Below are 25,494 nucleotides of genomic sequence, written 5' to 3'. Positions count from 1 at the left end.
GAAGAGGGAACAGGGTCTTCCTGGGAGGTCCAGTGGTTAAGACTCTGCTCTTCCAATGCAGGGGGCCCAGATTCGATCCCTGGTCGGGGAACTAAGATCCTGCATGCTGCACGGCGCGGCCAAAGATATAAAATTAAAGTAAAATTAAAAAAAAAGAGGAGGGAACGGCCAGTGCAAAGGCCCTGAGGCAGAAACATGACATGTCTGGGGGATGGTGAGGAGGGCACTGTGGCTGCAGAGGAGTGTGGGAGGGAGGTGGCGGGGAGCCCTGTGGGTCTGACACACGCCCACATAAGGACCTTGGCTCTTCCTCTGAGGGTGCTGGGGAGCCACGGGGTACTGAGCAGAGGAAGGCGATGAACTGACTTAGGTTTTAAGAGAACCATTTGGGGCACTATGGGGACGAGGGCAGAAGCCATTAGGAGGCTGCTGCTGGAACGTAGGTTTAAACCAGGATATAGTCTGAAGGTAGAGCCAACAGTTTCGCTGACAGATAGGATGTGGGATGAGAGATAAAGAGAAGTCGGGACGATGCCGAGGGTTCTGGTCCGAGTGATGGAGATGCTGCCGTATTTGTTTTTTTCTTCAAAACGTGAGATTTAGAGAAAGATATCCTACTATTTCTATGAAATTTCCCGAGTAAAACGGTTACCTGGTGAAACTGGAACAGCTATTTGCTTTTTCTTTCTTAAAACAATAGAATTTAGTCTTTGGCATTTTCTCTTTCCAAGTTAAGAGTTCTATGAAGTATACCTGGGGTAAGTAAACTGTGGGAGACCAGGAAGCACTAGAGATTTGTGCTTGCCTGGGGGGCTCAGTCCCAGCCTGCTGGCCCCCCTCTCTCACCCTCTCCATTCCCCCCGCAGCCCCTGCCACCGGGGAAAGCAGCACCTCTCTCCTGGCCCGGCCCCAGATCACAGCCAGCTCCCACCAGGTCCACTCCAGCCCTGAGTAAGGCCCCGCGCATCTCACTGCTCAGGCAACAATGCCTTGAGCGACGAAAGCATTGGAGATGAGACCACAGGGGAGAGAAAGGCTGCACAGAGGACAGTTCCTGCCCTCCCCCGCAGGTGGTAGCAGACCACAAAGGCAGCGGCCATGTCACAAGTGCTGGACCAACAGAGGTTAAGCCCAAGCAGCTATGGGAGCACAAAGGAAGCCCTCGGCCTAAGGCAGGGAAGTCTTCCCAGGGGAGGAGGCATTTGAACTGGGCCTTAGGGGACAAATGTAAGTCCACTGGGGAAAAGACAGAAGGGCCTGAGCAAAGGTGTGAAACCAAGCAGTGTGTCTGGGGACTAGCTGGGGGGCTGCTGGAGATGAAGCTGGAGAGACGAGCAGGGTGCAGGTTTTGAAGGATCTGATTGGCACACGAAGGGGGTGGGGCAGGATCGTGGAGGCCCTGGGGAGCCACAGAAGGTTTCTGAGCAGGGGAGACCCGTGACTGTGATTGGAATAAGGGGACGTCAATCAGCTGGCCAGATGCTGGCAGGATGACAGGGGCCTTGGAGAGGAAGGCTGGAGAGGTGCTCTAGGAGAGATGGTTACGGGTCAGAGAGTAAGGAGAGGACCAAAGGAGAGCTCCGGGTCGGTGGTCACAATCAGGTCCTAAGAGCAACTGAGAACCTTTAGACCAAAAAAAACAAATGATCCGAGGAGAGCACAATAGCTGAACCCCACCCCAATTATCCCTTGAACCCACATCCTAGCTCCCTCACTTATGAGCTGGTGACCCTGGGCAAGTTAATCAGCATCTCTGAGCTTCAGTTTCCTCTTCCCTAGGGTAAGGATGCATTGGGTTGCAAGCGGCAGAAAATCCAAGTCAAACTGTCTGGGGCAATAGTGGACGTTAATGGACTCGTGAAATGGGAGATTTCAGAGGTGGGGCTGCCTGCCCGCAAGATCCATCATCTCAAAGGTTTCCAAGGACCCAGTTTTTCCATCCTTCCACTTTGCCTCTAAGGCTGACTTGGCTTGTGGTCCTGCAAGAGCTGCCCCCAGCTCCTGGGTCAACAGCCTTGCTGGTTCCTCAGAAAGAAGCTATCCCAGCAAGCATCCTGAGAGTCGCTCTGATTGGACCAACCCAGGTCACGTGCCCACCCCTGAGCCAATCACTGCAGCCAAAGGAGGGGTGTCTGTGGATTGGCTTGGCCTGGGTCACCTGCTCCATCCCCTGGAGCCAGGACACGGGAGGCAGCTTCCCTATAACCACATAGATCTCCCTCGGGAGACCAGGGGCTGCCAGGGAGGGAGGGAGGAAGGGGATGCTGGGAGGTATCAGCACGTGGCCACCGAGGGTCACAGGTACCCATCAGGCAGGGTCATCATGGGGATTAGAGATCATGTATATGAAGCAGATGGCACACAGTAGGTGCTCCTTCAAAGGCAATATGCTTTTTGTTATTACATATAAAAGACCTTCATGAGAAAGAGGAATGAGATTTAATTTGTGGTCCCCAAAAATAAAACTAGTGGCCACAGATGTTTCAGAACCCCGGGGAGTTAGGTTTTGATTCAATCTAAGAAGAAGTTTATCAACATAGTAACTGGCATTGTCCTCAGTGAGCCTCCTGTCACTGGAGGGGAACAAGAAGGGATTAAGCGCTCAGCTCGGGGTGGCTATAGAAGGCGGTGCGGAGCAGACGCCTCTGAGGTCAGTGGGATTCCTGGATTCTCTCTCTAATGGTGGTCTGTGAGGCAGAACCAGGAAAATGAGGTCATTATCTCTTAAAAAAAAGATGTTTAAACCAAGGCATCAGAAGCTTGCAAGAAAAGAGAATTAAGAGCTTAAAACTCCCTGAGCCTCTGACAAGCTGGTCCCAAGGGCGGGGGGCACGGAACACAGGCACATCCAGGAACAGACTGCACAGAGCTGCTCCCCAGAAACTCAGGGCTGGATGGGGTCTCAGCCGAGGCTCTGGGCTCCCCTGCGAGGCAAGCGGAGGGGACAGAAAAGGGATGGTCACACCAAGAGTCCGTCCTTGGGGTCTTGTCCCAGCAGGTCTCCAGCCCACCAGGCCAACACCCAAGACTGTGGGAAGAGGATGGAGCCAGAGAGGAGGCTGGTCACAGAGGTCAGGGACATCCAGGGACAGCACCTCAGGCAACCCCAGGAGCAGGACAAGCCAGTCTGTGCAGGGGATGCCGACAGTGGCCACCAGGGAAGACAAGGTCTAGATACCTAGGTCAGGGTCCCCCACATGTAGCCCCAGCTATCCTTCCACACACGGTTCTACAACCCAGCCGCCCTCAGCCGCCTGCTCCTGGGGCCTCCCTCCACTCTGCCTTTGCTCTGTTGCCTGTCCCACCCACCCAGCCCCTCCCCCACCCCTGCTCCTCCCCAAACACTCATACTTCCTGCCTTCCCAAACTTCTCTGTCCTTCAAGGCTCTTTTCAAATGCCAGCTTCCCCCAAAGTCTTCCCTGGTCACTGCATCCACCAGCCATCTCTCTAAAATCTGAAGCCCCCCAGCACACCACAGGGCCCTGGCGGGGACACTGCACCCCCTCCACCCAGCCGTGATTGCCATTCCCCTGCACCAGCTTTCCAGGCAGGGCTGTCTGGGTCTCACTCCACAGAGGGCCGTGGTTCCTGGGGTGAGCTGTGTGGGGCTGGGGACGTTTCATAACCCTTTTGAGTCTCTTTTTTTCCCCATCTGTAAGATAAGGACCCTAACAGCACCCAACTCATAGAGTTTGGTGAGGAATAAATGGATAAAATTACAGTACAGTTCTTAGGGAGGGCAATAAACGTTAGCTGTTGTCCTCATCAATTGTAAGCACAAATATTTGTTGCGTCCTTCCAGTACCCCAGGCCATGAAGGATGAACTGAATGAACGATGTGATGGTTTGGGGAAGGGGCGGTGGGCAGTGGAGGAGATAGTGGAGGAAGCCGACAGTGACTTAGCGGTTCGTCAGTATCCACGGAGCACCTGCTCTGTGCCAGGCTCCAGAAAGAGGCTTAGGGAAGAGAAACAGGGACCGTCCATGGAGAAGCGGCCCAAATCCCAGATGGTTCAAGCCAAGATCCTGCCACCCACCACCCTGAAGCATGAAAGAGGTAAATTCAGGACAAGGACTCAGTCCTGCCCTCCCAGCGGCACATAAGCTTAGGGAAGTTGTTCCTGCCAGGGCTGGGGCTGGCCAAGCTCTCAATCACTCCCGGGGATTTCTGAGAAGGCCACCATGTCACCGCAGTTATGGATTCTTCAGAGCCCCCATCTCCCTGCCTGAGCGCACTGAGGCTCTGACACTCCCTCTCCCAACTTGGAGCTGGGTGCACCTGAGCCGGCCACTCAACCTCTCTGGGCAGGCAGCAGTTTGGAGGCCTCAGAACGGAAGTTGTGGCTCCCTGGTGAGCTGTCAGAGGCCAGGTCTGACCCCTGAACAGGGAAGACAGGGCCCCTCCCGCAGCTGGAGCCCACCATCGGGGGTGGTTGGCATGCACACGGCCACACCCAGCAGAGCAGCCTCTCCCGGGTCTGGCAGTGCCATGGTGCACAGTGGCTCTGGAGCACGTGAGAGGCTCGAGCACCCCATAACAACACCCAGTATTTACTGGGTGGGGGCCAGTTTCCAACAGAGGCTAGTACCATGGGCTAGAAGATATACCACGGACATCAGGGTGTAAAAAGGAAACAGTCTTATTTTGCCCCTGATGGTTCCAGGGACATGTGGATTTGCAACGGTTGGCATTTACTGAGTACTTAATATACGCACTTTGCACCCCTTATCTCTGATCCTTCAATGTTCCCATTTTAGGGACGCGGAAGTGTAGGCTCGGGGGCAGTAAATAATTGGCCCAAGGTACACAGCTCAGAAGTGGCAATGCTGGGATTGAAACCGAGGTCTCCGATTCCACATCTTCTCAGGGGACCTCCGGAAAACAAGAAGGAAACTCATTCGTTTCACCCAAGCGAGGTTTATTCCCGAGCATTTATGGGCTCAGCCGTACTCAGAGACAACAGAGAAGCCGGGGATTCGTGCTCTGGGGGAATCTCGGGGATGAGACGCGGACACACGGGCAGCTAGTGAATGAGGCAGGGCAGCATTATTTGAGCTCACATCCTCCAACCCCAGCCCAGCCCTCCAGCAGGCGTCCCTTCACCGTGAACCTGCAGGTACCCACAGTGACCACCAGATGGCGGCTGTAGGCTGCCAAACTGGACTCCGTCCTTGGAGACCAATAGGTCAGCTTGGATTGTTTTTCTAGAATGGGGTGGCATTGCCTGGCAAGCTAAACAGCTCGAGGGAAAGGAACGAAGGGCAAATGTTTCTAGGCATCCATCGCTAGGTGGGTAAAAATGGCCAGGATGCAGAGAACCTCGGAGGAACGCCAAATCAGATACCAGGGCATGGTGGTAATCGTTGGGGGTGGCTTCCTTGCAGACATCTGGAGTTGAACAAGCAAGCCCCCGGCCTCCATCTCCCAACGCTGAGGCCCTCATCCCAATGGGCAGATGATAGGAGTGCTATCCCCTCCCCACGGTGTAGCCCTGAATCATGCTGTTGACGTAGGCTGGCGTGTGGCGCTCCAGGTAGAAGAGGATCATGTAGCACTTGGGGCCGAAGTAGCCCAGGGTGATGCCCAGGAGGTAGAGCACAGTGACCAAGAGGCCCAGGGTGGTGACCAGCACCCCCTCGTAGACAGACACGAAGGTGCAGAGGAAGACGGAGGAGGTGAAGTAGAAGGTCATGCAGAAGGTGATGAACTTGGCCTCGTAGTAGTTGGTGGGCAGCTCCTTGCCTATGTGGGCGAAGCCGAAGCCCAGCACGGAGACGAGCAGGTCCAGGCTGGTGTTGATCAGCAGCCCCCGGTGGTAGCTGGGGTTGCAGGACAGGGTCGTGACCTTGGGGTCATCGGGGTCAGTGCGGGCAGTGGGGTTGGTGGTCACGGTCAGTATGCTGCTCCCCACGATGACTGTCTTGAGCACCGTGATGAATGCCACGAAGACACAGAGCCCATGGTAGCGGACCCAGAAGCTGTAGGCCCGTGGGAGGCGTCTGGCCATCTTGAAGATGCAGATGATCTGGAAAGAGCGCACGTGATGCAGGAGATGCAGACGGTGAAGCAGAGCGTGAGGAAGGCCTGGAGGCAGAGGCACGTGGAGACCATGGGCGGCCCTACATACACGGGGACCACCATGTATGCCATCAGCTGCAGTATCAGGAAGCACACGGGCCCCCGGCCGAGCGAACCATGGGCGTCTGAAACTGCCTCCAGAAGATTATCAAGACGGCCAGGGTGCCGAGGAAGCCCAGGGCAGCCAGCACGACCACAGTGATGGTGGGTGCCTCATGCCATTCAAGGAAGGCCAGCTGCCGCTTGAAGCAGGAGGTGTCCTTCCTGCGGGACCACTCGTAACTTGGGCAGGGCTGGCAGTCGAATTCACCTGCAAGAGCCCACAGCAACTCCCATCAGCTGAACCTGCCTTCTCAGCATCTACATCCACTGGGCCTGCATTGGGCCAGGCCACGGCAGGAGAAAGAGAGAGAGAGAGCTAAGGGCGACCAATGCTCACTGAGTCCCTTACACCCCCCGACTCATCAACTCCTCACAGCAACCCCATTTCACAGATGAGGAAACTGAGGCTCAGCCAGGTAAAGTCACAAAGCCAGGAAGTTATAGAGGCAGGATTTGAACCGAGGACTCCTTGACTCAGAGTCTAATAACTATAATTCCTTCCTCCCAAGACCTCACCCTCTGGTGGGAAAGACATAATTCTTGGCCTTTGGACACTTACGTACCATGGGGGAGACCCCAGAGACCCTGCCGAAGGTGAAGGGCCCTGGAGACCACCCCCCTCCCAGGGCAGGGCAGTGGCAAGGCAAGCATGTGGGCCCATGAATCATACCTGCCGAAGGTGAAGGGCCCTGGAGACCACCCCCCTCCCAGGGCAGGGCAGTGGCAAGGCAAGCATGTGGGCCCATGAATCACACCTGCAGCTCGGTTGAGGAAGGTGCCAGAGAGGCAGTCAATACACTCGAAGCAGCCCGGGTGGATGCCAGCTGGCTTCTTCTTTTGCCCAGGATGGCAGTCCTTGGAACACACAGACACAGCGATCTGGAGGGAGGAGAGCAAAAGACCCTGAGTCCTCTTTCCCACTCTCTGGGGGCTCCCTTAGCCTCTCTAACTCATCCGCAGCAGGATGCTCAGGGGAGGGGAACTGGCTTCTGTCTGGGAGGGGGAGGGGTGCTGGGATTGCCATTAGAACTGGACCTCTGTAGGCACCTTCTTAGTTTCACCCAGCAAAGACCTAATCCACCTTCTTCTGGTAACAGCACCCAGCTGTTGAGACGGAGACTTTCTGAGGCTGCTGAGTGAATAGGATATAACTCTGGAGCTGCTAGCAGCCCGCTGGTTTCCAGGGGGAGAACATGCCTGAGGAAGGATCTGGGAGATGGAGAGAGTGAGACCCTGGATCCAGCCTTGCCTGAAGCTTCCCCTTCAGGTCAACTCCTGGAATTTTCAATGATGTGAGGCAATAAACTAACTTTTTGCTTATATTGTTTTCTGTCGCTTACCACCAAGAGTCCTAATTAACACATCTTTTATGGAGGGGCAGGGGTTTTCAGATGAGCAAGAGCAGGTAGGCAGTGGCCATGTCTATTGCTTTTACTGCTATATTTCTTTTTTTAAAAATAAATTTATTTTTGGCTGCATTGGGTCTTCGTTGCTGCATGCGGGCTTTCTCTAGTTGTGGTAAGCAGGGGCTACTCTTCATTGCGTGCACAGGCTTCTTTCTCATTGCAGTGGCTTCTCTTGTTGCGGAGCATGGGCTCTAAGCATGCGGGCTTCAGTAATTGCGGCCCGCGGGCTTCAGTAGTTGTGGCACGTGGGCTCAGTAGTTGCGGCTCGCGGGCTCTAGAGTGCAGGCTCAGTAGTTGTGGCACATGTAGTAGTAGTAATAGTAGTAGTAGTAGTAGTTGTTCCACAGCATGTGGGATCTTCCCAGACCAGGGATCGAACCCATGTCCCTTGCATTGGCAGGCAGATTCTTAACTATTGTGTCACCAGGGAAGTCCCTGCTATATTTCTGGAAACTAGAAGCATGCCCAGCAAAGAGGAGGCCTCCAATGATTGTTTATTAAATGAATGAATGAATTACAAGTAGAGGAAACAGTAAGAGCAATGAGGTGGAGGAGAGGATGGGGATGGCATTTTTGGGAAGAGGGTGTGTCCGAGCCTGGCTGAAATCAGGCTGCATGGGGAGAGGGTGGGAGAGAGTGGAAGACTGAACTATGACACTAAAAATGTAGGGGTGGTGGGAAGCAGCCATGGCTCTTGAGTGGGGAGTGGCCTGATTAGATTCGGGTTGTATAGAAATCATTCTGACAACCAATGAGGAGGGTGTTGCAAGAGTACACAGATAAAGGACCAAGGGCCAGACAAGAGGAGCCATGGTAGGACCACTCGACCTCAGAGCCCTTCTCTTCTGGCCTCTCAGAGATCACCTGCTTTCCCGTTCTGCCCCTCTAGTCTCTCTTGCACATGCATCAGGTGATGTTTCTGGATGTCTTGTTCGCTCCCTGAAACCTCATGGAAGAGCCTCTCCACCAGCCAAGTTAAGTCTGATCCCCTGCCAGCCTTCCCTCTGTGGTCTTTTCTGCCTCCTGTGGGACCACACACATGTGCAGGCCTATGCCCACCAACACACACACACACACACACACACACACGCACACACCTTATCCAGACTTACACCCCACCACTCCCTTGCCATGTATTCTCCCCCTCCTCCAAATTCATCTCTACACTAACTCTGAGCCCCTAAGTAACCAAATTAATCCTACCTCTTACCCATGGAGTCTCAACCTGATATTCACACATTCATTCATTCAAAAAGGTATTGAGTACATACCGATGCCAGGCACTGGAAATATAGCTGTGAACCAAATGAGACAAAGTCTCTGTTCTTATGAAATGAATATTTTCATGGGGAAGAGAGACAACACACATATAAATCTGTGATACAACAGATGGTGATAAATATTGTGAAGGAAAATAAAGCCATGCAAGGGATATGGAAAATGATGGAGGAGCTGATTTCACTTTCACATTGGGTGAGAGGGGAAGGAAGGCCTCATCCAGCAGGTGACATTGGAGTAAAGATGTAAAGGCTGGGAGGGAGCAGGTCATGAAGATATCTGTTTAGGCAGCAGGGACAGCATGTGCAAAGGTCCTGCGGTTGGGAGACTTGGCTTAGTCGAGGAGCAGCAAGGCCAGCGTGGCTCTAGCAGAATGAGCAAGAGGAAGAACAGTGGATCTGTTCAAAGAGTTGGAGTCGGGCTTCCCTGGTGGCGCAGTGGTTGAGAGTCTGCCTGCCGATGCGGGGGACACGGGTTCGTGCCCCGGTCCGGGAAGATCCCACATGCCGCGGGGCGGCTGGGGCCGTGAGCCATGGCCACTGAGCCTGCGCGTCCGGAGCCTGTGCTCCGCAACAGGAGAGGCCACAACAGTGAGAGGCCCATGTACCGCAAAAAAAAAAAGAGTTGGAGTCAAAATACTTTGGCTTTTACTCTGAATGAAATGAGAAGCTACTGGAGGATCCCAAGCAGAGGAGTGACAGGATCTGACCTTCATTTTAACAGGATTGCCCTGTCTGAATATAGATCATGAGGGGTAATGGCACAACAGGAGACCAGGCAGGCTGTTATTGTAATAGCCCAGCTGAGAAATGGTGGCGGTTCTGACTAAAGAGAGAGCCGTGGAAGAGGTGGGAAGTGGTCAGATTCTGGATGTGTTTTGAAAGTAGGCTGGACAAGATTTACTGCTGGGTTGGATGAGAAAGAAAGGAGTCAAGGATGACTCAATGCTTTTGGTCAAACAACAGAAAGATGGTGTTGCCTTTTACTGGAATGGGAAGACCATGGGGGAGCAACTTTGCATAAGCAGGTGAATATTTGACTTAAAGTTGAGGGGAGAAGTCCAGTCTGAAGATATAAAATTGGAAGTTATAAACCTATGGATCATATTTCCAGCCCTGTAGACAGAGAAGAGAATAAGTCCATTGGCTGACCTCTTGTACCCTCCAGGGTTTAAAGGTCAAGGGGATAAGGAGGGACCAGGAAAGGAGACCTAGAAGGAGTAGTCATAGCTGTAGGGGAACCAAGAGAGAGACTGGCTCAGAATTCGAGTAAAGATATTGTTTCCAAAGAGAGGAAGTAATCAGCTGTGTCACATCTGTTCACAGGTTGACTACAATGATGATGGTTGGATTGGCAATATCTAGACATCAGTGACCTTCACAAAAGCAGTTTCAGAAGAGTGATGTGGTGGAAAGCCTTGCTGGTGTAGATTCAGGAGAGAATGGGGAACTTCTGGTTTCTGGTCTGGCATGTAAGGAGCTTGGAAGTCATCATCTCCATCCACACAACAAGGAAAAGGCTGAACAGGCTAAAAATCAACAACCCTTCTTAGGTCCATCAGAGAATTGGGGTCATGGGGCAAACTACAGATCCCAAAACTGGGGAGACAGGTGCACACAAAGAATCACAGCTTAGCAGGAGCAGGAAATGCTGCTGGAGGCAGCAACTGGTAGGAGCAGCTAGAGAGCTGGGACTGAGCTCAGACTAGCTTGAGAGAGGGCTCTAGGGGTGCATCCTTAACCTCAGGAGCCCCACCAGCTTCTCAGGGTAAAGACTGCTCTCCAGCAAGGGGAGAGGAAAAAGCAACCATTCTGAAATACACCCAGAGCATTCTGTTCTCCTTAACAAAGGCCTGCCCTCAAGGGAAACTATTTTACCACAGCCGAATTGACATAGGGGAAAGGAAGTACCCAACTGCAGCCCCCCTCTGGCCTTCCTGTCTCACCGAAGGTGGGGAGAGCTGAGAGGCACTTGTGAAGGGCACAGCCCAGGGCACAGGCTTACCAAAAGAATAAAACCTGGTCACAGATGATTCCAGAATTCTTCCCCTCCTCCCACATCTTACCACCACATCATTCAGGCTCCTGTATAATAACAGGGGTTTACAACCAAAAGAACTGCAAGGCTCAAATTCTGTTTAAGAAGAAGTCTCTAGGGAAACCCAAAGCCAGCAGGGAAGACCAAAAGAGGAAATTTTAGCCTCTGACACCACAGCTATGGCAAAGAGTAAACATAGCCTCACTCCTACCCAAATAAACATAAAACCTCATGCTAAAATTTATTTACCTCAGTTCCTTTAACAAACACATCATGTCTGGCTTTCAACAAAAAATTACAAGGCATGTTAAAAGACAAAAAAAAAAAAGTCTGAAGAGACAAAACAAACATCAGAATGAGACTCATATATGGTAGAGATTTTCCAATTATCAGACAGGAAGTTTAAAATAACTATGATTAATATGCTAAGAGCTGTAACTGAAAAAGTGAACAACATTCAAGAAAAGATGGGTAATGTAAGCAGAGAACTGGAAACTGAAAGAAAGAACCAAAAGGAAATGCAACACATTTTGAAAAAACCTATGGTAACAGAAATAAAGAATGTCTTTGATGGGCTTATCAGTAGACTGGACATAGCTGAGGAAAAAGCCAGTGAGCTTGAAGATATATCTATAGAAACATCCCAAAGTGAAAAGCAAAGTGAAAAAAAAAGTGAAAAAAAGAGAACAGAATATCTAAGAGCTATAGAACAATTGCAAAATATGTAACATACATATAATGAGAACACTCAAAGGAGAAGAAAGAAAGGAACAGAAGAAATATTTGAAGGAATATAGGCTGAGAATTTTATAATTATTAATGACAGATGCCAAATCACAGATCCAGGAAGTTCAGAGAACACCAAGTGGGATAAATACTTTTAAAAAACTACTCTTAGGTATACAATATTCAAAATGTAAAAAAAAAGAAAAAAGATAAAGTCTCAAAGGAAGCCGGTGGGGCGGGCGGAATACCAACAAAAACGTTTACTAAGGAAAAAGAAGGACCTTTATGACAATAAAAGGGTCAAAAGATCAAGAAGATATAATAATTATAAACAGATATGCACCTAACTAGAGAGCCACAAAACACATGGAGCAAAGACCATCAGAATTAAAGGGAGAAAAGACAATTCAACACATAATATTCCCCAGTAATAATTGAAGACTTCCATACCTCACTCTCAATAATGGATAGAACAACCAGACAGAAAATAAGTAAGGAAATAGAGGACTTGAACAACACAATAAACCAACTGGATTTAACAGATATACATAGGACATTCTACCCAACAACAACAGAATATACATCTTCTCAAGTGCACCTGGGACATTTTCCAGACAAGGACAGACCTTATGTTAAACCATGAATTAAGTGTGAATACATTTTAAAAGATAGATATCAGGCTTCCCTGGTGGCACAGTGGTTGAGAGTCCAGCTGCCAATGCAAGGGACGCGGGTTCGTGCCCCGGTCCGGGGGGGGGTCCCGCATGCCGTGGAGTGGCTGGGCCCGTGGGCCATGGCCGCTGAGCCTGCGCGTCTGGAGCCTGTGCTCCGCAGCAGGGGGGGCCACAACAGTGAGAGACCCGCATACCGCAAAAATAAATAAATAAATAAAATAATAAGTAAATAAATAAAAATAAATTTAAAAAAGATAGATATCACACAAAGTATCTTCTCTGACCACAATAGGATGAAGTTAAAAATCAATAACAGAATGAAAACTGGAAAATTTGTGAAAATTAAACAATGCTCTTACACAACCAACGAATCAAAGAACTCACAAATGGGATTAGAAAATACTTAAAGATGAATGAAAATGAAAACACAATGAACCAAAACATGGGATACAGCAAAGCAGTGCTAAGGGGGGAATTTAAAGCTATAAACACTTACATTGGAAAACAAGAAAGATCTCAAATCAACAACCTAACTTTACAGCTTAAGGAACTAGAAAAAGAAGATCAAACTAAACCTGAAACTAGCAGAAGGAAGGAAGTAATAAAGATTAAAGCAGAGTGAAATGAATTAAAAAATAGAAAAATATTAGAGAAAATCGATTAAGCCAAAAGTTGGTTCTTTGAAAAGATCAGCAAAATTGACAAACCTCTAGCTAAAATGGCTAAGAAAAAAAGAGAGGATTCAAATTACTAAAATCAGAAATGAAAGTGAGGACATTCCCACTGATTCTACAGAAATAAAAACAATTATAAGAGAGTACTATAAGCAATTATACACCAACAAATTGGATAAACTAGATGAAACAAATTCCTGGAAACACAAAATCTACTAATACTAAATCATGAAGAAATAGAAAATCTGAATAGACCTATAACTAATGAGGAGATTGAATCAGTAATCAAAAAATCCCCCCACAAAGAAAAGTCCTGGGTCTGATGGCTTCACTGGTGAATTCTACCAAAAACTAAAGAGGAAGGAACTCTCCTTCACTCATTCTATGAGGCCAGCATCAATCTGATAACAAAGCCAGGCAAAAAGACTTCAAGAAAAGAAAACTACAAACCAATATCCCTTATGAATATCGATGCAAAAATTCTCAACAAAATACTAGCAGACTGAATTCAGCAGCATACTAAAAGGATTATACACCATGATCACATGGGACTTATTCCTGTAATACAAAGATAGTTCAACATATGAAAATCAATCAATGTAATACACCACATTAACAAAATGAAGGGAAAAAAAACACGTTCCTCAGTCATAAGAAAGAATGAAATTTTGCCGTTTGCAACAACATTGATGGACTTGGATGGTATTATGCTAGTGAAATAAGTCAGACAAAGACAAATACTGTATAGTATCACTTATATGTGAAATCTAAAGAATACAACAAGCTAGTGAATATAACAAAAAAGAAACAGACTCACAGATATAGAGAACAAACTAGTGGTTACCAATGGGAAAAGGGGAAGAGAAGAGGGTCAATATAGGGGTAGGGGATTAAGAGGTACAAACTACTATGTATAAAATAAGCTACAAGGAAACATTGTACAACATAGGGAATATAGCCAATATTTTATAATAACTATAAATGGAGTATAATCTTTAAAAATTGTGAATCACTATATTGTGCCCCTGTAACTTATATAATATTGTACATCAAGTATACTTCAATCAAAAATAAATAAATTTAATAAAACACATGATCATCTCAATTGATGAAGGAAAAGTATTTGACTCTTTCATGATAGAAAAACACTCAACAAACAAGAAGTAGAGGAAAACTACCTCAACATAATAAAAGCTCTATGGGAAAAGCCAACAGTGAATATCATATTCAATGGAGGACTGAAAGCTCTTCCTCTAAAATCAGGAACAAGGCAAAGATGTGCAGTTTCACCCCTTCTATTAACACAGTACTGGAGGTCCTCGCCAGAGCAATTAGGCAAGAAAAAAAAAGTCATCTAAATTGGAAAGTAATCAATAAAATTACCTGCTCACAGATGATATCTTATATGTAAAATATCCTAAAGATTCTGCAAAAAAATTGTTAGGACCAATAAGTGAACTCTGCAAAGTATCAAGACACAAAGTCAACACACAAAAATCAGTTGTTTTCTACACACTAACAATGAATAATTCAAAAAGGAAATTAAGAAAATAATTCTATTTACAATAGCATCAAAAAGAATAAAATACTTAGGAATTAACCAAGGAGGGAAAGACTTGTACAATGAACACTACAAAACATTTCTAAAAGAAATTAAAGAAGACATAAATAAATGGAAAGACATCCCATGTTTACGGATTGGCAGACTTAATATTGTTTTGATGTCAATACTACCCAAAGCAATCTACAGATTTAATGTAGTTCTTATCAAAATTCCAATGAGGTTTTTTTGCAGAAATACAAAAACTGAAATTCATATGGAATCTCAAGGGACCCTGAATAGCCAAAACAATCTTGAAAAAGAGCAAAGCTGGAGGAATCACATTTCCTGATTTCAAAACTTTCTACAGAGTGACAGTAATCAAACAGTGTGGTACCAGACTAAAGAGACACACAAATGGAATAAAATAAAGTCCAAAAATAAAACCTCACATATATGGTCAAATGATTTTTTTTTTTTTTTTTTTTGCGCTACGCAGGCCTCTCACTGTTGTGGCCTCTCCCGTTGTGGAGCACAGGCTCCAGACGCGCAGGCTCAGCAGCCATGGCTCACGGGCCTAGCCGCTCCGCGGCATGTGGGATCTTCCCGGACCGGGGCATGAACCCATGTCCCCTGCATCGGCAGGCGGACTCTCAACCACTGCACCACCAGGGAAGCCCTGGTCAAATGATTTTGACAAAGGTTTCTAGGCCATTCAATGGGGAAAAGATAGTGTTTTAAGCCAATGATGCTGGGAAAACTGGATACCCAGAGGCAAGAGAATGAAGTGGCCTGTACTTAACACCATATATAAAAATTAACTGAAAACAGATCCATGACCTAAATGGAAGATCTAAAACTATAAAAACTCTTAGAAGGGCAAATGGAAGATCTAAAACTATAAAAACTCTTAGAAGGGCAAAAGTTTCACGACGCTGACTTTGGCAATGGTTTCTTGGAGATGACACCAAAGGCACAGGCAACAAAAGAAAAAAAGTGATCAAATTGGACATAATGAAAAATTTTAAATTTATGCATCAAAAGATACTATCAACCAAGTAAAAAGACAACCTATAGAGTGGGAGAAAATATTTGCAAATAAGATATACAAGGTATTAATACACAGAATACAGCGAACTCCTAAAACTCAACAACAACCAAAAAACCAACCTGATTCAAAAATGAAAAAAATAGGGGCTTCCCTGGTGGCGCAGTGGTTGAGAGTCCACCTGCCAATGCAGGGGACATGGGTTCATGCCCCGGTCCGGGAGGATCCCACATGCCACGGAGCGGCTGGGCCCGTGGGCCATGGCCACTGAGCCTGCACGTCCAGAGCCTGTGCTCCGCAACGGGAGAGGCCGCAACAGTGAGAGGCCCGCGTACTGCCAAAAAAAAGAAAGAAAAAGATAGACTTGAACAAACATTTCTTCAAAGAAGATATACAAATGGATAATAAGCACATGAGAAGATACCCAATATCAGTAATCATTAGGAAAGTAAGAATCTAAACCACAATGAGAGACCACTTCACACCCATTAAGATGGCTGCTATCAAAAAGACAGAAAATAACAAGTGTTGGTGAGGATGTAGAGGAATTGGAACAGTGAGCTTTTGTGCACTGCTGGAAATGTAAAATGGTACAGCCACTGTGGAGAACATGGTAGTCCCTCAAAAAATTAACAATAGAATTAACCTATGATCCAGCAATTACGTTTCTGGGTATATACTTAAAAAGAAATGAAAGCAGTCTTGAAGAGATATTTGTATACTCCTATTCATAACAGTATTAATTTCACAATAGCTAAAATATGGAAGCAACCCAAGTGTCCATTTATGAATGAGCAAAATATTATATATCCATAAAATGGAATATTATTCAGCCTTAAAAAGGAAGGAAATTATGATGCATGTTACAACTTTGGATGAACTTTGAACTTTGGATGAACTTTGAGGACCTTATGCTAAGTGAAATAAACCAGTAATAAAAAAGACAAATACTGTATGATTCCACTTATATGAGGTATCTATTGCGGTCAAATTCAGAGATAGAAAGTAGAATGGTGCTTTCTAGGGGCTGGAGGAGAGGAATGAAGGAGGAGTTACTGTTTAATGGGCACAGAGTTTCAATTTTGCCAGATGAAAGTATTCTGGAGATGAATGGCAGTGATGGCTGTACAACAGTATAAATGTACTTAATGTTACTCAACGGTCAACTTAAAAATGGTTAAGACGGTAAAGTTTATGTTATGTGTATTTTACCACAATTAAAACATTGGGAAAAATCTTTTAAGATGGTAACATTTATGGGTTTTTTTTACCATAGTTAAAGATAATTTTTTCAAGTAACAAAACTTATGAAATACAATGAAAGCAGTACTTAGAGGGAAGTGTCTAGCTGTCAATGCCCACATTTAAAAAGAAAGACCTCAAATCACATTCACTACCTTGTTGCAGAGTTGTGTACTCTGCTACTGTCTGTCATGACAGGCTCCACAAGGAACTTGATCACTCTAGAAGACGTGGGTCCAGCAACCACAGGGTGGAAAAAGGATTGGCCACACTCATCATTCTTTGCAGAGGTCCATTGTAGAATCAGGGCTTCTCATCTCCAGAACCTTAGATTCTGCTAGAATAAAGCATGGTCTCCAAAGGGGGAATACTCCCACCAGCAGACACAATAGGGCTTTATGGTTACCACCTGGTCATTTAGGGGGTCTCATGCCAGCGAACGAGAAAGCCAAGAAAGGAGAGGTAAATGACCTGGATTAGCAGGAGGGGCTAAGAGTGCTGCTAGGGGTAGGAAGGCGTAAGACTGGGATCCAGGCGATTCCCCAAGGTGGCACTTGGTGTTTCTAGCCCAGTGATGACTGCTACTAGACAGCTACCGGACCACAAGCCAGCCCGGACAAGGTGACAACAGCCTCTGACACCTTGGGGATGAATGTCTGGATCACCCCACATGCCAATGACCTAGAGCAGCCCGTGGCTGAGGGTGAAGGAATCCAGAATGGACGGTGGCAGAAAGAGAGGTTGAATCAGGTCCACCCAGGGCACAGGGCAGCAGCAGGGCCCGTGGCTGGGTTCACTCGACTCCCCTCGTGCAGAGACCAACCTGGCCGCTCTCTGCCCAGGGGCTGCAGGGTGAGACGCCCGCAGGGAGCTGCTGGGTATCACACGAGCGCAACCTGGAAACGCCAGGGAATTCATACCCCCGGCACAACCCTTGACCACTGGGAGATACGGAGCCAATGGATCCTCTTCCCACCCTCGGGGACTGCTCTAAAGTGACTTCTGAGAAGGTCCAGGTAAGACTGAGATCCCGTGGCTCCCAGCAGCACCCAGCTTGAGAACATCCCCTTATACTGACTCTTTCCCTGTTAAATACTCCCCAGCCTCCTGTTCCCCCAGATCATATCCTGGGATAAACCATCTGCTGGCCAAGCTGGGCTGAGGAACCTGGATTCCAGGGGTCCAATACGTGGGGCCAGAAAGCATTTCCCTGTAATTCTCCTGAGTAGGCAGGGCAGGGCCTATTACTGGCAGGGGCCTGGGTCTCTCCGGGCTCCCCTTCTGGGTCTGAGCCTTGCTTCCCCTTCCTCACCTACCCCACCTCCAACCCCAGGAGTGGCTCTACCCCCAAGCCCCAGCCTCTCTCCTAAGGCCAGACACTGGTGTCAGAAACAGAGGAGGAGACACTCAGCTTCTACTCTGCACCAGGTAATGTACATACATTATTATTAATCCTCCTAATAACTCAGCAGCGTACACATTACTCCTTCTGTTTAATACATGAGAAAGCCGAGGCTCAGAGATATTAAATAACTTGCCCAAAGTGGCACAGCTAGTGGTGGCAGAACTGGGACTTGAACCCAGGCTGCCTGATTCCAAAGCTCTGCTCAGATCATCACCACCTGCCTCCTAACAGATGGGCTGTATCAGAGATGCCTGACGGGTATCAGGGGAGGATAAAGATGGGGATGTGGGGTGGCTGAGCGATAGAGTAGGCAGCTGGTTCCAAACTATGGGAAAGTCAGTGAAGTGTTTAAGCAGAGATGTCTAATGCTGAGTAGAAAGCGCACATCTCTGGTGTGTATCTCCTCTTCTCCTCTGGATCCTCAGTAAAACCTTCTACACCTTCCGCAGGCCCGAGGTAGGGTGTGTGTGCGCCTGTGCCTAAACCAGGAAAACACAGCTTTAAGTTCCAGGCCTGAATCTAGGTGATGCCGAACTGGGACCGTGAACCTGAGAGCTGACGGGAATACACGAGCTCATCCCCAGGGCCTCCACCCTGGAGAGGCTGCGGGGAGAACTGGGGCTCCAGCCTGTGGGGCTTCATTCTAGGGAATTTCACCCAAATCTCCAAGGACAGACTATCATGGGTGGTGATGATTAAGTTAATTTGTTTTTTTAAAGGAATTTTGTTTTGTCACCACGAAGGACTCCTGTGTGTCTGGAGGCAGGGCGTGATCCACGGCCTCTCCCACCCGTTTGCCCAGAACCCACCAAGGGAAGGGGAGGATAGAGCAGAGCAGTGGGCAGCTCTGCGGTCTCCATGGCAACCACGGACTCGGCACCTGCTCCGTGGGGCCCTGGCTCTCCACAGGCCAGACCTCACCTGCCAAGGGTAGACCACCTCCTTGTGGCAGCCGGTCTGGTTGCAGCCCAGGAGGCTCTGCAGCGCGTGAGCCACGGCGTAGACGGCGGAGTACACACTGTAGACCACGCGTTCGCCAGAGCGTGAGGATGGTGTTGAAGGACTCAGAGGTGTCCATACAGGTGTCACACTCCTGGTTGCAGGTGGCCCCCGGGCTGCTCCTGTTGAGCGCGGGCCGGCTGACCTGGGAGCGGTGCATGCGGAACTCGCTGAAGCCCGGGATGGGCACGCTCTGCTCTGGGTGGTGATGCCCAGGGTGGTGAAGCCCAGGAAGGTGCCTGTGCGCTGCAGCTGGGTGAGGTGGTGCAGGACCGGCTCGATGGCCCAGGGTTCGGAGGCGACCCACACTGCGCCCGTGGAGTTCTGGCGCAGAACCTCGCGGAAGAAGTTGAACAGGGCCAGGTCTGGCGAGGACACGGCCACAACACGCGCCATGCTCTGCTGCAGCTTGCCCATGATGGCCTCCAGGCGCTCACGCTCCTGCTGCGTCATCGTCCGGTCGGGCTGCGGCCTGGGCAGCGTCTCCCGGAAGGCAATGCAGATGTCACGGTGGGCCAGGCACTCGCTGAGCAGCTGGCTGCTGCCGCGGCCATAGTCGTCGCTGCTTGTCAACACAAGGATCCAATTCCAGCGGAAGTGGCGCATCAGCGGCACCATGGCCTCCATTTGCTGATGCACACCTGGCGCCATGCGCAGCACTGCTGGGAAATGCAGCTGGTCATTGATGGTACCGTAGGTGATCTGCCGGAGGGGAGGGTCCAGCAGGTATTAGCGAGGGCCTCACAGGGTCCCCCCCCCAGGGGGTTTCCACCCACCGCCGTCATCCTTATGGCATTTGAGGAGCACATAGCGCCAGCCACGCCCAGGGCTAAGTGGTTTACTCCACCGTCATCATGGACATCACAGTAATGACAATGAACGAGGACCTACTATGTGTTGGACCCTGAACTAGGTGGTTTACTCCATCGTCACCATGGTCATCACTGAAATAACATTTCACAAGAATCTATCATGTGCCTGGCCCTAGGCTAGGTGCTTTACGTTAACATCATCATGATTACCCTTGTAGTAACACTTACCAAGCACCTACTGTGTGCCATGCCCTGGGCTAAGTGATGTACACCATCTCACGATGGTCATCAGCCTGGTAGCCTTTAGTGGGCACCCACCACATGCCAGGCCCTGGGCAAGATGCTTCTCATCGACGTCAGCCCCACCTCGGCCTTTAGCAACGCTGTTGACCACCTATTGTGTGCCAGGCCCTAGGCTAGGTGATTTCCATCATTATCATTCTCATGATCTAGTAACATTTATTGAGTGCCTGCTGTGTGCCCCTGAGCATAAAGCTTTCCTCCTCACCATCCTCCTCCTCAGATTAGTCACATTTCCTTCCGCAGCCTCTGGGATGGCACAGTCTCGGTTTTCTTCCCCTTTCACTGGCTGCTTCTTCTCCTCTTCTCTATGACCTCTTGACCCTGGAGGACCCCAGGGCTCAGTCTTTAGTCCTTGTGTCTTCTCCATCTGCTCCCCTTCCCTTGGTGATCTCATCCAGGCTCCTGGCTTTAAATACCATATCCATGCTGACAACTCCCAATAGCCCTGCCCCGGACCTGTCTGCTGAATTTCAGACTCATACCTGCAACTGCCTCCTTGACATTTCAAACTTAATGTAGCCAGAACTGAACTCCTGTCTCCCCTGAACCTGCTTCACCTATAATCTCCCCATCTCCCCTGATGGTGAATCCATCCTTCCAGTTACTCAGGCCCAAACTGTAGAGTCCTCATTGGCTTGTCTCTCTCAAACATGCCACCTTCAAGCCATCCGCACATCCCATTGGATCTGCCTTCAAAGTGTGTCCATTCAGTGCCTACACCTCCCCACACCATCCTAGTCCAGCCACCATCATTCCTGCTATGAGTTACCCCGATATCCTCTCCCCTCTCCCCTCTACAATCTACACTTAGCGTGGTTCCAGGGTGACCCTCCTCACACACACACCAGTCACATATTCAAGACCCTCCAACAGTTCCTAATGCCACTCAGGAAAAGCCAGAGTCCGTCAGTGGTCCCCAAGGGGCTCCATCATTGACCCCAGCACTTACCGCCCTGATTTCCTCTCCTTCTCTCCCACTAGTCCCAGCTATGCTCACCCAGTTCCATGGACACACCAGGCACCTCCCAGCCTCTGCATCTGCTGACCCCTTGTCGTGGAGGCTGTTCTTCCTCCTTCACCCCCTTCAAGCCTCCATCCAATCTCCCTGTACCCCTCCGCCTGCCCGCCGACGTGCCCCACCTCCCTTAACCTTGACTTTTCCTTTTATCCATTTCACTTCTCACTTCCTATCATCCTATATCACATACTTATTTACATCGATCGTCTGTCTCTCCCCACTGGAAGATAAACTCTATGAGGGCAAATTTCTGTGCATTTCCCCAGCTGCATCCCCAACACCTACAGCAAGACCTGGCACAGTCGGTGCTCCATAAATATTTGTTAAATGAATGAAAGAATTACTTCAGTCCCGGACTAGATTCTTCACATAAGAATATTAACACCGATTGAGCACCGACTCTGAGTCAGATCCTTGGTGCTTGATATAATAAAAACAACAGCAAAAATTACAGTATTTGGGGCTTCCCTGGTGGCGCAGTGGTTGAGAGTCCGCCTGCCGATGCGGGGGACACGGGTTCGTGCCCCGGTCCGGGAAGATCCCACATGCCGCGGAGCGGCTGGGCCCGTGAGCCATGGCCGCTGAGCCTGCGCATCCGGAGCCTGTGCTCCACAATGGGAGAGGCCACAACAGTGAGAGGCCCGTGTACCGCAAAAAAAAAAAAAAAAAATTACAGTATTTGTAACTACCCACTGTGGGCCAAGTCTTGTGCTAGCTGCTCTTTAATGAGCAGATATTTTATGCCAGTTCTGGACTACGCTTTTTTGTTCATGATGGTGAAAATAGTTAGAATAGCAGTAGTAATTCTATAGCACTTTTTTGAGGACCTGCTGTGACGCAGATTCTGCGCTAGGCAATTATATAGGATAATATTGTGCGCTTTCTGAGTTTTTATCCTCGCACGAGATGCTTCACGTAACAACAGTAACATTATTGACTACCTATTGTGCACTAAAAATTCTAAATTGAACGCTTTAATCTTCAGACAGTCCAAGGATAGGACTCTTATCATCCCACTTTAGAGATGGGGAAACTGAGGCTTGGGAAAGTTAAGAGGTTGGCTCAAGGCCTCACACTGGCCAAGACTCAGAGGCAAGTTGCACACTGAGGTCTTTCTGCCTCCAAAGCCTGAGCTCTTAACCAATAGGCTGGCTACCTTGCCAGGGCTGGGGTGGATGTCCTGACCTTGCTTCTGCTCCCCGATCCAACACCCCCGGGATGGGTGGGGGTGGTGAGCCCTCAGGAAAAGCGCTCGGCTACCCTCCTTCCCAGCCCCTTCTCCCAGGGCCCAGGGGCCTCACCTGTGGAAGGAGAAAGAGGGAGAGGAAGTGGGCCACGGTCACAGGGGACTCGGAGGTGTCAGGGCCGGTGATGGCCACCATGCGGGGTATGTAGTGGCTGTAGTCTTCCTGGATGGGCAGGAAATTGTCGTCCTGTGACAGGAAGTAGAGCACAGGATGGATGTTGTTGGACATGTAGCGGGTGTCCACCATCTCGTAGCCCAGCAGCACACTGGGCAGCAGGCTGCTGTCATTGTTGATTTCCTCCGCCGCAAAGCGCATGGCCTGCATGAGGTTGTAGCCCAGCACCTTCATCTCGTACCTGGAGAGGCCGCAGTAGGGTGGAGTGGGCAACGGGTCCAGAGTGAGGAGGTGAGGGGAGGGGAGTGGAGGGGACAGCCAGCCTGTCCCTCCTGCCTGCAGTAGGAAAGCCAAGGCATCGCCCAAGAAGGAACCACTCCAGAGGGTTCTGGCATTTTTACATCATTTTCACCATCCCACAGCTCTGAGATCACCATCGTCCCTATGACCACCTCTGACGCTATGATCTCTGTGGCCACCATCAGTCACTACCACTGCCACCAGTACTACTGTCCCTATGACCTCCGTCATCACTCTATCAATGTCCACCAATGTGACCACCATTACCCACCATAGCCTCCATCATCACTATCATCACTGTGACCATCAACACCTACTATTCCTATTATGGGTATCATCACCACTGCCATCACAGTCACCCCATGTCTGTGACCATCGTTATCAATACCACTACCATCATCACCACCACCACTACCGTCACCATCACCATCACCTCCATCACTATCACTGTCACCATCACCATCACCACCATCACTATCACCATCACAATCACCACCATCACTCTCACCATCACCATCACCACCATCACTCTCACCATCACCACCACCATCACTGTCACCATCACCACCACCACCATCACTATCACAATCACCACCATCACTCTCACCATCACCACCACCATCACTGTCACCATCATCACCACCACCACCTTCACTATCACCACCACCACCACCATCACCATCACCACTGCCGCCACCATCATTACTGTACTCCATTTTCCTTATCACCAGTATTACTACTACCAACATTATCAACATCACCAGCACTTCTATCACCACCATCATTTCACTAGACTCTCCACCATCATCAAAAGCATCAAAATATACAACATCAGGCTTAGTACCATCACCCTCACCATTCTCAAGCCAGCATATAATCTTCCCCAACATCTTATAAATGGTTCATTTCTTATAGTCAGGCTTTAATCATCTTTGCACTCTCCTTCCTTCCCTTCTCTCTTTCTCAGAATGCCTCGCCCTCTCTGCACAAGATCACTATTTTATAATCCCAGGCTGGCTCCAGTATCCCAGCCTTCATGCCTGCCTGAAGGTGGCCCACTCAATCTCTGAATGATGCTGCCACCCCAGTGGGTTCACAGGGGATGGAGTGCAGAGGAAAGCCCCCCCAGTCCTGGAAACACACCTGCCCACCCAACCACAGCCCTGGGGAAATATAAACCTTCCTTCCAGTCTGAGAACCTGCCTCCCAAAGGTATAACAGCCGGGCCTTGGCACGGACTCATTGGGAGTCCCGCTGCTGCCAGAGGGAAGGGGGTTGGGTTTGATGGTCTCTAAGACCCCTCTAGGCTCAAACATCCCATAACTCTTTAGTAAGAGACGTGACATTGAGACACCAGGTTTCAAAATTTCAGGACATAGTCGCCATAGATTTTAATAATGCGGACTGTGCCTGGCCTCCCTGAGAGCCAGTGGGGTGCATCCAGGATGGGGGTTTGGCCATGAATGACGAGACGCATTCATTGCTCCCACCCCGCCCCCACCATCACTTCCAGCCTCACACTGGAGACTCACTCATTGCACTTGGGCACCTGCAGGTAGTTGAGGTGGACAGTGCCCTTCACGTTGGCATGGAGGGTGAAGAGGCCACCCAGGAGGTAATCCTCAAGCAAGTAGAACTCCGAATTTTCAGTCAGCTCAGCCAGGGCCCGCAGCAGGAAGATCAGGGAGCAGACCACCCTGCCCTGGGCTCCCATGGCTGTGAAGTGGAGGTCCCAGAGGTGGCTTTGCCTCCCTGGAGAGCTGGCAATCTAACCCCAGGGGATTTGTGCAGACATTTACATATGGGTCCTGTCACTGTCCAAGGAGCAGGAAAGCACCTGGGACAGGTAGAGAGGTTTGAGGGCTCTGAAGGAAGGGGAGGAGGCTGGAATGAGGATGATCCCTCTTAGGGCACAGCAGAGCCTGGGTGGTCCAGGAGAACCCCATCTGGCAGTAGACAGAGCATGTCCTGCTAACCTGGCCACACCTACACCTTCTGCCATTTAGATGAGGTCAGGTCACATCTCCCTGATGTTTCAAGCATTTGGGAGTAAAGGACATAGATGCTCCCATCAGGAGACAGAGTAGGGGGGCAAAGGGCGCCCACACTCCAGAGCCTGACCACGTTGGGGCTGGCACGTGGTCGTGTGTCCCGCCCCTGACCCATAGTAGTTGTTCCAAAACAGCAGCCACTGATTCTAAGAACCAGGCCTCACGCTGAGTGCTTGTCACTCACCATCTCATTTAACATTCACAGTAACTAGGACTATTACTAACCCCATTTCACAGGTGAGGAAACTGAGGCACAGAGAAGTTAAGAAACTGAGTGTCGGTTGCACAACCAGCAGAGCTGCGATTCAAATCACACAGCCAGACCTCAGGGCCTGGCTCTTAACCTCCATGCCACATTACATCGCGAGCACCTTGCTTTTGGTAAAAGTAGCAGAGCAGCGGCAGAGATTGGGAAGTGGGAGTGGGGGAGGGGGGCCA

The 25,494-nt window shown here is 49.4% G+C and overlaps 1 protein-coding gene across 1 annotated transcript; it reads right to left on the bottom strand.

Moving 5' to 3' along the window:
* Nucleotides 1-4,944: 4,944 nt before the first annotated feature.
* TAS1R2 (taste 1 receptor member 2) lies at nucleotides 4,945-24,719 on the bottom strand. The gene is given in 9 exon segments (XM_060142788.1): nucleotides 4,945-6,044; nucleotides 6,047-6,175; nucleotides 6,178-6,390; nucleotides 6,938-7,061; nucleotides 19,134-19,254; nucleotides 19,256-19,425; nucleotides 19,428-19,913; nucleotides 22,646-22,946; nucleotides 24,538-24,719. Coding segments are annotated over 9 exon segments (2,301 nt in total). The 3' UTR covers nucleotides 4,945-5,469.
* Between the last annotated feature and the right edge of the window lie 775 nt (nucleotides 24,720-25,494).

Source organism: Lagenorhynchus albirostris, chromosome 2, assembly GCF_949774975.1.
Source record: "Lagenorhynchus albirostris chromosome 2, mLagAlb1.1, whole genome shotgun sequence".
NCBI lineage: Eukaryota > Metazoa > Chordata > Mammalia > Artiodactyla > Delphinidae > Lagenorhynchus > Lagenorhynchus albirostris.
Note: the sequence above shows the minus strand (reverse complement) of the source record. Positions and strands in the feature narration are given on the sequence as shown.